The 13253-nt window shown below is 36.6% G+C and overlaps 2 protein-coding genes, 1 non-coding gene and 1 pseudogene across 3 annotated transcripts; all 4 read left to right on the top strand.

The window, feature by feature from the left end:
• The first annotated feature begins 621 nt into the window (after positions 1–621).
• Positions 622–692, top strand: TRNAG-CCC. The gene has a single exon. It is a non-coding gene; the product is annotated as a tRNA-Gly (tRNA).
• A 229-nt stretch (positions 693–921) lies between these two features.
• Positions 922–3757, top strand: LOC125216543 (annotated as a pseudogene).
• Positions 3758–4494: 737 nt separating this feature from the next.
• On the top strand, positions 4495–9470 carry LOC125211379 (importin subunit beta-1-like). Its single transcript, XM_048111134.1, has 3 exons — positions 4495–4649; positions 5755–8178; positions 8277–9470. Exons 2-3 carry the CDS (start codon positions 5762–5764, stop codon positions 8473–8475), a joined length of 2616 nt encoding a protein of 871 aa, XP_047967091.1. The 5' UTR covers positions 4495–4649; positions 5755–5761; the 3' UTR covers positions 8476–9470.
• A 993-nt stretch (positions 9471–10463) lies between these two features.
• On the top strand, positions 10464–11367 carry LOC125211380. Its single transcript, XM_048111136.1, has 3 exons — positions 10464–10622; positions 10791–10840; positions 11037–11367. The coding sequence occupies exons 1-3, from the start codon at positions 10565–10567 to the stop codon at positions 11154–11156; spliced, it is 228 nt and encodes a 75-aa protein (XP_047967093.1). The 5' UTR covers positions 10464–10564; the 3' UTR covers positions 11157–11367.
• The last annotated feature ends 1886 nt before the right edge of the window (positions 11368–13253 follow it).

The raw sequence follows: 13253 nt of genomic DNA, 5'->3' as shown, positions 1-13253 counted from the left end.
CGCTCGAGGGAGGCGAAGAACGACCCGTTCTCGTCCTCATTCTCCATTGATTCTTTGAATTTTGGAATTTGGATTGATAATCGATCGGTTGAATTGTGGATGCTTTTAGAGAAATATAATTGCCAAAAATAGGAATAACCCACACACGATCACATCATTATTTATTTTCCAACTTTTAAAATGATCCATATTTCTAATTAAATTCTACATAACACTACAACTTCATTATTTATTTTATATTTTGTAATATTTGGATACGACAGTTCTATTTCATGTTAGTTTCGCGGAGTGCTGCTTGATCAGTACTACTTCTACGACGTCTTATCAAAGATTATCTCATAGTTCCGTTGATCTCATAATTAATTAATACTATATTCTAAAAAATGGAAACATATTTTAGAAGCACCTATCTAATCTTCTTTCTTTTTAAACATGTTTGGAGACAACATATTTCCACGTAACACATCACAACTGATCCTACTTTAAATGTTGATTTTAGAATCATACAATCATCGTTATTTTGACTTTTTACAGGTGTCATTTTAAAACGTGTTATTTGATTTAAGGAGTACACAATATTTCAAAAGATTTATATAAATGCATAACTACATAGTTCATATAGCGCATCTGGTGTAGTGGTATCATAGTACCCTCCCACGGTACTGACCAGGGTTCGATTCCCTGGATGCGCATTTTTTCAATTATTTTAATATTTTTTAAAATATGCCTGATTTTTTCAAGATGAAGTTTTTGCCGCTTAATTTTCACTGGATTTTTTGCACAAAATCTCAGAAATTCCAGTTCGGCTGTCTATGGGATTACTTTTTCTCGCAAATCCTTCATTTACCAAATCCCTAAGCCGATTTGTCACGGTTTTAATTTGGATCAGTTTCTGTTCATTCGGCCGTTGATCGGGAATTGATGGCGGAGTGGCACCAATTCCTTCAATCGGTGTTGTTGGGGCTAATCTTCTCCTATTCTCCGTTGTATTCGCCTCCCGCGACGAGAATCTGAGGATCACGCGAGCTAGTTTATCGGAACCCGAAGCTGAAGAGAAAGCCGCAGATTATTCGGATGAGAATGAGCCCTTGATCCCCGGAGATGAAAGCATGGTGACTAGTGATCATAGTGATAGTGATGACGATTGGGAGGGCGTTGAGAGTACCGAATTGGATGAGATCTTCAGTGCCACGGCTGCCGATAGGGCGGCCGTGAATGTGTCCAATGAAGTCCAGCTACAGCTCTATAGCTTGTATAAGATCGCGATCGAGGGACCGTGTTCGGATCCCCAGCCTTCTGCCTTGAAAATGACTGCTCGTGCCAAATGGTAATATTCATTTGACTACATTTTTTCATTTATTATTGATATCTTGGAGATTGTATTATATGTGTGTTTTAAATTTGTAATTGTTGTTTGGAGGTTGTGGGATTAGGATTTGTTCGATTCAGAAACATGTTATTCTTTAATATGAACCTGAAATTAGAAAATTACAGTGGTATATGGCTTTCTACTTCATGCTTTTGCTGGTTTTCTCTAATTCTCTGACTTTTGGGATTGAAGATATTGTGGCTCACTCCATTGAAATATACTCCTATGTCTTTTTGTGTGCAAGGCAAGCATGGAAGAAATTGGGTGCTATGCCTCCTGAAGAAGCAATGGAGAAGTACATTGACATTGTTTCAGAGTTATATCCCACTTGGGCTTCTGGCCTTGCCAGTGTGAGACTAGATTCATTTAGCTCATTTTTATGAACTCCGAGTTCTATATTGATTCTCATCTTGACCATTGTTGTTAGCATTCATATGCTTCATATAGCAGCATAAGAAGAGAGATGAAAGTACTAGCGATACATCTATGGGAGGTGCCGGGGGACCTATGGGACCAGTTTTTAGTACATTTGCTTATGAAGAGGAATCAGGAAGTGACTTGTGGGTATTCTAACTATTTCATTTAATGTTCTATACTTCTATATCTTCCAATCATATCCTCTGTATTGTCTACATGTTTCTTGACTTATGTGTCGCAATCTTCTACTCCTACTTATTGGTTGTTGAAGAAGATTAAATGCTACTAGCTTTTTGAGATATTATTGCAAGAATTGTCTATCACTCTATCCTATGCAAGAATTGGCATCTTTACTGTGGCTGACTGGCTGTATCTTTTTTCGGAATCAAACACCTTCATGGTTCATTCAATTCCTTGACTCTAAAGATGTTATTGAAATTTGAATCACGTTTATGTTGTCATTTTTCTTGCCCGTGTTACAATTTAGTTCAAATATATCTATGCTCTGTTGAATTCAACTAATACTGCATACTTACGTGGCGATTTTGATTTATGGATCTAACTTCTTATTGTCCCGTCAAGTCTGAGTTCCAACCATACTTCCACCCTGCATATTATGCCAACAGCCCAACACTCCTCTTCGAACCTTGCGCGTATGTAACTAGAAAAATATATAATCTAATCGGAAAAATATGTAGTTCCTTTAAACTAGTACTCGTAGCAGATAAGACCCCATGGATTAGATAGAGTTTAGGTAGTTGGCGTGGAGTCTGGACATTAAACTGTTTTGCTAGTTCTTTTATTCATTACTAAGGCTTATTTAAATTTTATCTTTCTATATTCTTTGAAGGAAATTGAGTGATTTTCATGCTTTTGCACGAGAAGGAGATGAAGTAAACATGCTCAAGTGCATTGAGAGCGATGCCCCCTTAAATCTGAAAGGTTTGCAGATGTCAAAATTCTTGTATTCCCTGCTATACTTTCTCCCATTCTTGTGGGCATGTTATGATAACTAGTTCGCTGACGTCACCATCCATGAAGCTGCTGCTTGAGAAGGAAAACTTAAAATTTGATTCTTTGAACAATTAAGCTCTCAATCTGTTCTATGTTTAGGAAAAACTGTAGTTCAGCAAATTCAGTACCTACCTTGTCAGATTAAAATGTGTCTTGCATTTCTAGCATGCAAATCCTTTTGATCCACGCCAGTTAATTTGTTTGTTTGGATACATAATTCCCAGTTTTTTGCAGACAGTGAGGGCCGCACTCCTTTGCACTGGGCTGTAGATCGGGGCCATTTGAACATTACTGCATTGCTTTTGAACAAGAACGCTGATGTAAATGCTAAGGTAGCTGCAAATTTTATACTTGTTGAACATGTTATCATTTGCTTGGCTACAAAAGGATAACATGCCCAGTATACAACCTCATATTTTCTATTTCATGTGGTAGAATGTTTTGAAGAACTTATAAGGTGAGTTATACATCTCGGGCTCTGAGCAGGCTGTTATTAGATGTTCAGCTGCCTCTGAAAAAGTAAAGATGCTCTGAGAATATGGTTTTTTTACCATTCAATTGTTGGAAAAAAAGCTTAATTCCTGCTTTTTGCCAAATGCTTAAGAACTGTGTGTTTAATTGTAGGATGGTGAAGGTCAAACCCCTTTGCATTATGCTGCTGTGTGTGAGCGAACTGCCATCGCAGAGTTACTTGTGAAACATGGTGCTGACGTAGAATTGCGAGACGATGAAGGAAATGCTCCTAGGGATCTTTGTGGGTCTAGGTGGTCAGGGTTGGAGCTTGTGACTAAAGCGGCTGGTTAATTCTCTCAATTCAAGGGTTCCAACAATGTACATTCTTCTGGCGTAAACTTCTCAAAGATTAGGCAATTTTTAAGCCTAGAGAGATTGGCGTTGCTGTCTGAACTTTTGTATTTGTTCTTTGCTTACTTGGGTAAATGAGAGTTTGGCGGGCTAGTCTTATAAGTTATGGATTGATCAGAAGTGAACCAAAAATTGTGATTTAAATGAAAATTTACCCATCAATAATCACCTAATGTTAAAACTACCTACTACAATTAATAAGAATAACTCTTCTATAGTCATAAACTTTTTTAAACAATGGAAATGGATAAAATGTAGAATTTAGAAGGACAACCTCTTACAATAAAGAGAAAAAAAAAAGGATGTATTCCTCCGTTCCATGTTACTCACACTTTTCATTTTAAGTTGTAAATTTAAAATTGATTTTTTAATATAGTTAATTACTAGTATTTTAAATGTAATGAAAGATAATTTAGAAAAATATTTAATTAATTTTAATATATTAACTAAATACTATATTTTCTGACTTAAAATAGAAATAGTGTAACTAGGTTGAGACGAGCTAAAATCGAAATTAAACAACTAGAAACATTTTCTCACTTTTAACATTTATTAATTGATATAGATTACATGAATACATATTATCAACGTATTTGTATAAAATATGTCATACTTTAACTACTACTCTTAGTAAAATATTAAACTCGATTTTTTTAAAAAGGAAGAGAATGAAAATTTGAATGAAATCTTCAAAGAGTGGGACCGACGCGATACAGCGTATAAATGCTGTAGAAATTACCCGGTCGTTTCCGCATACAATAATTGCTCAACAAAAAAGGAAATTATTATTATTATTGTAACTCATTACATCTTATATTTCAAGTGTTCATCTTTAAGGATTTTCTCTATCTGAAAACACACAACTCCCCACTTTCTCTCTCTCTAAAACTCCTGTTTAGGGTTTTCAGGGGCGCCGCTTTTGAATTAATACGATCCGAGACTGAACTCTTCACTGGCTCTCTCCTCCCTCCTCATTTCTCCCCAGGTGATTTCATGTTATTGCATTGATTTTCGAGTTTAATTTTCATTTGTCCTTTGCTATCAGACTATAACATAACATGTGTGTGTTGAGTAATCGAAGATTTAATTTTTATTGGGAAACGGAAATGGCAGTTTGGATAGCGCTTTGCGCAATTGGATGATTACTGGATCTTCCTGTTGGGACGATCTGATTGCGTAGTTGAAAACCTTAGGTTGGGAATAGCCACGATCTCTTCTTATATTGCTAGCTAATATGTAAATAAAAAGAATTATTGAGTAGTAGTATATTTTAATGGATCGCGCTCTCAAGCTTTTTTTTTTCCTGTGTGTTATTGCAGTTTAGCTGTTGTTACTCTTGTTGTTTGGATGAGTTTGTCGTTATCAAGTGGATTTTTTTAGGTTATATCTGTGCTTTAATCTGATTTATGGAACCTCCGTTACTTGGTTGGTTTTGGTGGCAATACTGTAATGATAGCTCTTGTGCATTGTGGGATTGACTGTTCACGTTTTTTTATTTTTGTTCGTTTAAGGGCGATTTCGTTGGATCTGTTTCATTCTGTTGTTATCTTCCCCAGCTCAAACGGCTACCTAAAAACAGCAGTGAACTATTATGAGAGAGCTATTACATCTGTGTGACTGGGCCATTCTATTATGCTTTTTATATGCAAGGATGTTTCTCACTTGGCCATTTTATTTGTCATAAAGTTAGTGCTCATATAATATCTATTACTGGGTGGATTATGGCGGTAATGCTGTTTCTTGTGCACTTTGGGGAAAACTGTAGTGAACAGTTTGTTAATTTGACATATAAGTTCAATTTGTTGGATTGAGTGATTTTTTTTTTTTGATATGTTTCAGTCTGGTGTGATATAACTCAGCCAAAACATCTACATTAAAATTGACTTAGTGAACTACCATGAGAGAATTATTTTAAGCTAAATATGTTAATTGCTTGACCATTTATTTTCATGGATGTCTTATACTATACTCACTAGTATTTCCTATTGGAATATACAGTTTTAGTCCTCTGAATGTTTTGAACTGTCAATATATACTGCAACCTATCATTTCATCATATAGTTTGAACTAATATGCTGTGGTATCCACAGAGAGGATATGGCTATGGAAGTCACTCAGATCCTTCTAAGTGCACAGTCAGTTGATTCAACAGTAAGGAAACATGCTGAAGAGAGTCTGAAACAATTTCAAGAGCAAAACCTTCCGGCTTTTCTTTTGTCCCTTTCTGTAGAGCTTGCTAGTGAGGAGAAGCCTGTCGACAGCCGTAAACTTGCTGGTTTGGTTTTAAAAAATGCTTTGGATGCGAAGGAGCAGCATAGGAAGTATGAGCTTGTGCAAAGGTGGTTGTCATTAGATGTTTCTGTGAAGAGCCAGATAAAGGCATGCTTATTGCAGACCCTGTCATCTACCGCTATTGATGCTAGGTCAACTGCATCACAAGTGATTGCGAAGGTTGCAGGCATTGAGCTACCACAGAAGCAGTGGCCTGAGCTTGTTGGATCTCTCCTGTCAAATGTTCATCAAGTTCCACCTCATGTAAAGCAAGCTACCATTGAAACACTTGGATACTTGTGTGAAGAAGTAGCTCCGGAGGTAATTGATCAAGATCAAGTGAATAAGATACTCACAGCTGTTGTTCAAGGTATGAATGCCAATGAAGCTAATATTGAGGTCCGGCTTGCATCCACAAGAGCTTTGTACAATGCTCTTGGATTTGCCCAGGCTAACTTTTCGAACGATATGGAGCGGGATTACATAATGAGAGTCGTTTGCGAGGCCACACTTTCTCCAGAAGTGAAAATTCGGCAGGCAGCATATGAGTGTTTGGTCTCAATTGGATCCACATATTATGAGAAACTAGCTCCATACATACAAGACATCTTTAACATCACATCCAAGGCTGTCCGGGATGATGAGGAACCAGTTGCTCTCCAGGCAATTGAATTTTGGAGCTCGATTTGTGATGAGGAAATTGATATTCTGGACGAATTTGGAGGTGATTTTACAGCAGATTCAGATGTTCCCTGCTACTATTTCATCAAGCAGGCACTCCCTGCTCTTGTGCCCTTGCTGCTGGAGACACTTCTTAAGCAAGAAGAGGATCAGGATCAAGATGAAGGTGCCTGGAATCTTGCAATGGCTGGTGGTACTTGCCTTGGCTTAGTTGCTCGGACAGTGGGGGATGACATAGTACCACTTGTCATGCCATTTATTGAAGAAAATATTACAAAAGGTGATTGGAGGCAAAGAGAAGCGGCTACTTATGCATTTGGCTCGATATTGGAGGGCCCTTCACCAGACAAATTAGTCCCTATTGTCAATGTTGCCCTCGGTTTTATGCTCACTGCCTTGACCAAAGACCCTAATAGTCATGTGAAGGACACAACTGCTTGGACTCTTGGGAGGATATTTGAGTTTCTTCATGGCTCCTCCGTGGAGACTCCCATTATTACCCCAGCCAACTGTCAACAGATAATCACAGTTCTCCTGCAGAGCATGAAAGATGCTCCAAATGTTGCTGAGAAAGCTTGTGGTGCTCTTTATTTTCTGGCCCAAGGTTATGAGGATGTTGGTCCAGCATCACCATTAACACCTTTTTTCCAAGAAATTGTACAATCTCTTCTTTATGTAACTCATAGAGAAGATGCAGGCGAGTCTCGACTTAGGACAGCTGCCTATGAAACACTAAATGAAGTAGTGAGGAGCTCCACTGAGGAAACAGCTCGTTTGGTGGTGGAACTTGTTCAAGTCATTATGACGGAGCTTCACAAAACACTTGAGGCTCAAAAACTTTCATCAGATGAGAGGGAGAAACAGACTGAATTGCAAGGCCTTCTTTGTGGGTGCCTGCAAGTCATCATACAAAAACTAGGGGCATCAGATCCTACTAAGTATGCCTTACTTCAATATGCAGATCAGATAATGAATCTTCTTTTGCGAGTCTTTGCTTGTAGAAATGCCACTGTCCATGAGGAAGCAATGCTTTCCATTGGTGCACTTGCCTATGCAACAGGGCCAAATTTTGCAAAGTATATGCCAGATTTTTACAAGTATTTGGAGATGGGTCTTCAGAATTTTGAGGAATACCAGGTCTGTGCTGTCACTGTTGGTGTTGTGGGGGATATCTGCAGGGCATTGGACGATAAGGTGCTGGCTTTCTGTGATGGTATAATGACGCAGCTACTGAAGGACTTGTCGAGCAATCAGTTGCACCGGTCTGTGAAGCCTCCAATATTTTCATGCTTTGGAGATATAGCCCTAGCAATAGGCGAGAACTTTGAGAAGTATTTGATGTATGCCATGCCCATGCTACAGAGTGCTGCAGAGTTGTCTGCCCATACATCTGGTGCGGATGATGAAATGATTGAATACACTAACTCTCTTAGAAATGGAATTTTGGAGGCATATTCGGGGATATTTCAGGGCTTCAAGAACTCACCAAAAACCCAACTTCTGATACCATATGCACCTCACATCTTGCATTTCCTGGATAGCATTTACATAGAGAAGGATATGTAAGTTTTCATTTATCTACTTTTGCTCCTTTTTCTTTTTTATTTTTATTTTCTCTCTTTTAATAATATTTAATGACTGTGTTATCGTTTTTACTCAGGGATGATATTGTGATGAAAACTGCTATCGGTGTCCTGGGAGATCTTGCAGACACTCTGGGAAGTAATGCTGGTTCTATGATTCAAGAATCTCTGTCGAGTAAAGACTTCCTAAATGAATGCTTGTCCTCAGACGACCATTTGATTAAGGAATCTGCTGAGTGGGCCAGGTTGGCTATTAGCCGCGCCATATCTGTTTGAGGCGGTTTCACTTGGTGCATATTACTTTACCTGCATGCATATGGTCGTGTCTAGTCAGGGTTGAGGTTGGGATAGTCATATCATTTTGGGTCATACCATTTTCTGACTACAGAAGCATTGTCACTAACTCATGCATAAGCATCATGCAGTCCAGTCGGGTCAGGTCAAGTTCCTTTCTTTTACCTTGGATTGGTGTTGGGGTGGGGTAGTTGGTGATGGTGGCTTCTGTGATTCCTTCTGGAGAAGTTGTAAGTTGAAATACCAATTTTGTGCTGGGTTTGGATGCTTGCTTGTTAGTGGGCTGAACAGGTTAACTATGCTGCATGCTCGTCGGCATGAACTACTTTTCTTGGGCTGCCAGAAACAGCTCCCGTACTGCTCTGGTCGCCACATGCTCGTCGAATGGTCTCAAATGAAGCATCAGCTTGCAGCTTTTGTTTCTGTATTTGCATGAAGTCAAGCTGTCTGTCATACCCACTTTTTTCTTTTCATTTTTTCCTTTTTTTTCCCCCAAAACCATACATTTTTCATGCATAAACATTCCAAACTCATTAGTCTGTTGCATACAAAACCATTCATTTCATTCATCTAGAATATTGCATGTAGTTTTGTCAAACCACTCCAGATTTAGGTCACATTTCATTTGCATACATTTTTCGTTAGTCCGTAGGCATTTCACTGGTGGTTTATTTAGTGTCGAATTTCCTTCCATTTACGAGGAGAAGAACCTGCAATTTTCTGCCGTCTCGTACAGATTTTTCTTCAGTCTTTCCTTTGAATATGTAAAATCTATATATTTTGTTGAGATTGTGACGTTGCAAGAGTGGGAAATGTCATGAAATTTGGTGATGACATTGAACAGATTTGAGAATAGGATTGAAGAATTGCTTTGCAATTATTTTGTTTTTTCTTCCAGAGGCAAAAGTCAATGTATTTGTGGCCCTGTGGTATTCATCTTTTATACTGTCGTAATATACATAACATATGTTTGCTTTTGTTTTATGTCTTCTTTACCGCTTTTAAGTGGTACTTGCTTGTAAATTTCATGTGGATATGAATCATATGACCTTAATTTGTTAGTTAATGATTTCTTGAGCATTCATTACCTAATAGAGTTTTTCACCAAGCTCGAGTAGATATTTTTTTGAAATTGTTACTATTATAATACATGGAGGTAATTTTAATATTTTCTTACCAATGAATAAGTGGTGCCGACACTAGTTTTTCCAAAACATATGGGCTCAGAAAAGGGTAGGTATCGAAAATAAAAATAAAACCCTTATATAAAGCACTGGAATCGATTTTTGTAGGTTAGGCGACTGTCCATTTACATCTCTAGCAAAAAGTTATGCTCCTAGTTGAATGATGACAGAAGATCATATAGTAAAAGTATCACTTTTAATTCTGGATTTAGGAAACGAAAATCTTGGAATAGGAACAGTGAATAACGTTATTGTCGATGTCGGAAGGTAAAATTGGTGAAGCATCTGTTGCTGGCAAAGAACGGCGAACGAAAAATGAAAATTAACTCTAATATTAAGTGTTATTTGGTTGAAAAGCATCAAATTTCAGCAATTTAAAACGAAAGCAAACTCTAACAAAGAAAGGAGCTCCACCTTAACAAGCGTATATAGTACCATACCAAATCTCACATCATCATAAGTTTCCTTATTTTCATGAGTAATATAGGAGTATATTTTTTCAATTAGTTTGTAATCTTTGTAATTGTTCCAAAAAGATGTTTACTTGGAAGTGATAAAAAGTCACTAGATTGAAATTTCCAAGTGATTAATTTGAGCCATGACATGCAAGATCACACACAAAATTGCATACATTGCATATACATGTATGCAATGAATTCATGATGTAAACATGCATATTGTGAAGTTGACTTAACATTTTGGTAATGCATTTCATCATGATTGTATAAGCCATTGGGGGGTGGTGGGCATTACCAAATATCACACACATTTCTTGGCCACTTTTGCTTATAAAAAGGCTGCCTTCCCTCATAAATCTTGCAAAAACCCATAGCTATTTTCTTTTAAGCTCAAAAATTTCAAGCACTCGTCACATTTATTGAGTAGTGATGAATGCTAGGACAAAGAGTTTAGCAATGTTGCTGCTCCTTATGTTTCTCTCTGCAGGTATCCAAACCTAAATTACTATACATTTTATGCATTGGCACATTAAATTGGTGAATTGTTTTTATGTATTTTATATCGTAAGAACCTTATCCTTCAACTAATAATTAGTAGTGTCTGGAATATTAGTGTGGAATTATATCATTATAGTATATCATTTTCTCTATGCAGGTGCAGCTAAGGGCTCAAACTACATCAAGACAAGCCATCTTCTTCACAAGGTAGTTATATACTCCATTTGTCTCTAATTTATTATGTCTCAGTACGCTTAACATAAAAAACAATATTGTATAAAATCATGTGATGTCCAAAAAAGAGGTCATATTTGTTGGAATTGAGGAAGTATGTATGTATGGGCAGTCTCCAAACCCCCTTCCCAATGTAATTCTAACGTTTAATGGTGTTTTTATTTGTAAGGGAGAAATGGGAGCAAATTCAAGAAAGCTTCTTGGATTGGACATAGTATTAGATTATGATGATGCTGGCCCTAATGTGAAGCATGATCCAAGAGGGAAGAGAGGTGGCAAAGGTCCCTAAATATTTCTACTACTACATATTATTACAGATAATGCTAAGACATTATAGTTATGATCCGACCAATAACCACTAGACACTAAACAAAAGCCATGGCGCCTTCAACTTCTTGTCATAATCTGTATGTTTTGTTGTAATGTGTTTTCCATATCAATGTTTGTGTCTTTAATGTTATAACTATATTATTTATAGCATCGCCTCTTGTTTGTCATTATTTGTTACAAGGGTATAAAAAAGATAAACATAATACTTGTACACTGACCCTAAATTTTCAAATCGAATCGGGTCCGTATTATTTATGTTGATTTTATTATTAATGTATTATTTTATGGCGATGAAAAAGAAACGACACAAAGATTTATGATAAATTCATATAGTATGATTTACAATTTAATTGAAGGATGATTATACAAATATTCAATGAAAAAGTTAAATCTTTTTTAAATATGTACGTATTCAACTTGAAAAGGTTAACTTTTATATTAATTAATTTTAAATTAATCCACATTCATGAACCAATTTTCAAATGTAAAATACCTAAAAGGAAGCATATGTACTTTTATTACTGCTCTTTTTTACTAATGCTAGTATACAATCTTTGACTACTTCAATTTCATTGACTTATAGATATACTAACACTCTTATCAGACAAAACTAACTCACTTGAGTTGGATAAACCAATCAATGGTGTTAACAAATAATTAATACTTATATAAAGAAAATTAATGTCGTTTTGGTCTGTGTTTGCCATTTCTGATTTGTTTGATCCACTTGTATTTGTCGAGAAATTAATAATTAATTAATATATTTGGATGGACTTTGTGTTCGTAAATCAATTAGTTTGGTCAAAAGCACAAGCACGATTATTTATTTAGAGCATTGATCTTCACAATTGTCAAAGTCTTTGCATCGTGCAGCTATATGCCTTAATTAGGCATAGTTCTACCAGAACTCAATTTTCTATACATAAAACATTACAACCTCTAAGTGCAGATATGAGTAGTCGCTGAAAAATGATGCGATCATTGAACTCAATTGTGAGCACTAGCATATGTGACTCTCACCTCTAATCCAAACATGACCTAAATTTTACTCGTATTTCATATGATAACTAAATTTTGAAATCCCAGAAAATAATTAGTGTTTCATCAAATTATTGTAACACATATTTGAATTTAGTACTCATGAATGACATTGGCTCCAACATCATTAACTTATAACAAGAAGAGTTCATATTAAGGAATCAATTTAAGTGGATTTCAATTTCTTCGCAAATGTATTCCACTGAAAAAAATAATTGCAGAGGGTAATCATAAATTCAAGGATTGAGATGGAGGATTTTGGAAGGCATATGTATGACCCATCTTTTTCTCAAACTTTCTGCTTGTCCCTTTCCTTTGTGTACGACTTTGTCACTAAAGTTTACAAGCTTTTTTAGTGTTCAATTATTTCAGTGATCTCATACCAATATAGCAACTTTAGAGGAGGATACATTATGCACGTAATCGGTACTATTTAATTTTATGCGGTATACATGTTCTCAATCATACGTTACATCAATCTAATTTATCCGGTGGTGTTAAGGGCACGCCTGCCTGGGGCACAGGGCGTACTAATCGCCCCAAGGTGGCTCGGCGAGCAGGTCATTCCACTCTCTGTTTAATTGTCTTTGGATATTCTCAAAAGAAATTAACACTTATCTAACCCTAAATGTTAGACTCTGAACATGGACTAGTGCACCCGGATGCCCCTGGTTTTTGCCTAATCGCCTTGATGCAACCCGGTCTCCTGACAACACTGAATCTATCACATGAAGTAAATGCTCCTAAATCATACATACCACCATCAAATTGGTGTGAGATAGTAGAATGAATATAAGTGTACTTTAAATGTACTAGGGATTCTTGAAGGGTCAAATGACCCTTGTAGCTCCCAACAGGAAATTTTCAGACCACTGAATAATAGAAAAAGACAATGTCCCTGAGGTAGGCATGTGTATGTATTATATGTATTAGGTCAGTATAGTGAAAGATAAGAGCATGATGCTCCATACAGTAAGTCAAACAACAGTTGTTTGTTGCTTGGATATGGATATGTGCA

The sequence above is a fragment of the Salvia hispanica genome, chromosome 3 (genome assembly GCF_023119035.1).
Source record: "Salvia hispanica cultivar TCC Black 2014 chromosome 3, UniMelb_Shisp_WGS_1.0, whole genome shotgun sequence".
Lineage (NCBI taxonomy): Eukaryota > Viridiplantae > Streptophyta > Magnoliopsida > Lamiales > Lamiaceae > Salvia > Salvia hispanica.
Note: the sequence above shows the minus strand (reverse complement) of the source record. Positions and strands in the feature narration are given on the sequence as shown.

Excerpts from the sequence above, each read along its gene's own strand:
- LOC125211379 (XM_048111134.1), top strand. The coding sequence starts at position 5,762 with ATGGCTATGGAAGTCACTCAGATCCTTCTAAGTGCACAGTCAGTTGAT. Across the intron at positions 8,179-8,276 it reads ATTTACATAGAGAAGGATAT|GGATGATATTGTGATGAAAA; the intron begins GTAAGTTTTCAT and ends GTTTTTACTCAG.
- LOC125211380 (XM_048111136.1), top strand. The coding sequence starts at position 10,565 with ATGAATGCTAGGACAAAGAGTTTAGCAATGTTGCTGCTCCTTATGTTT. Across the intron at positions 10,623-10,790 it reads CCTTATGTTTCTCTCTGCAG|GTGCAGCTAAGGGCTCAAAC; the intron begins GTATCCAAACCT and ends TTCTCTATGCAG. Across the intron at positions 10,841-11,036 it reads CAAGCCATCTTCTTCACAAG|GGAGAAATGGGAGCAAATTC; the intron begins GTAGTTATATAC and ends TTTATTTGTAAG.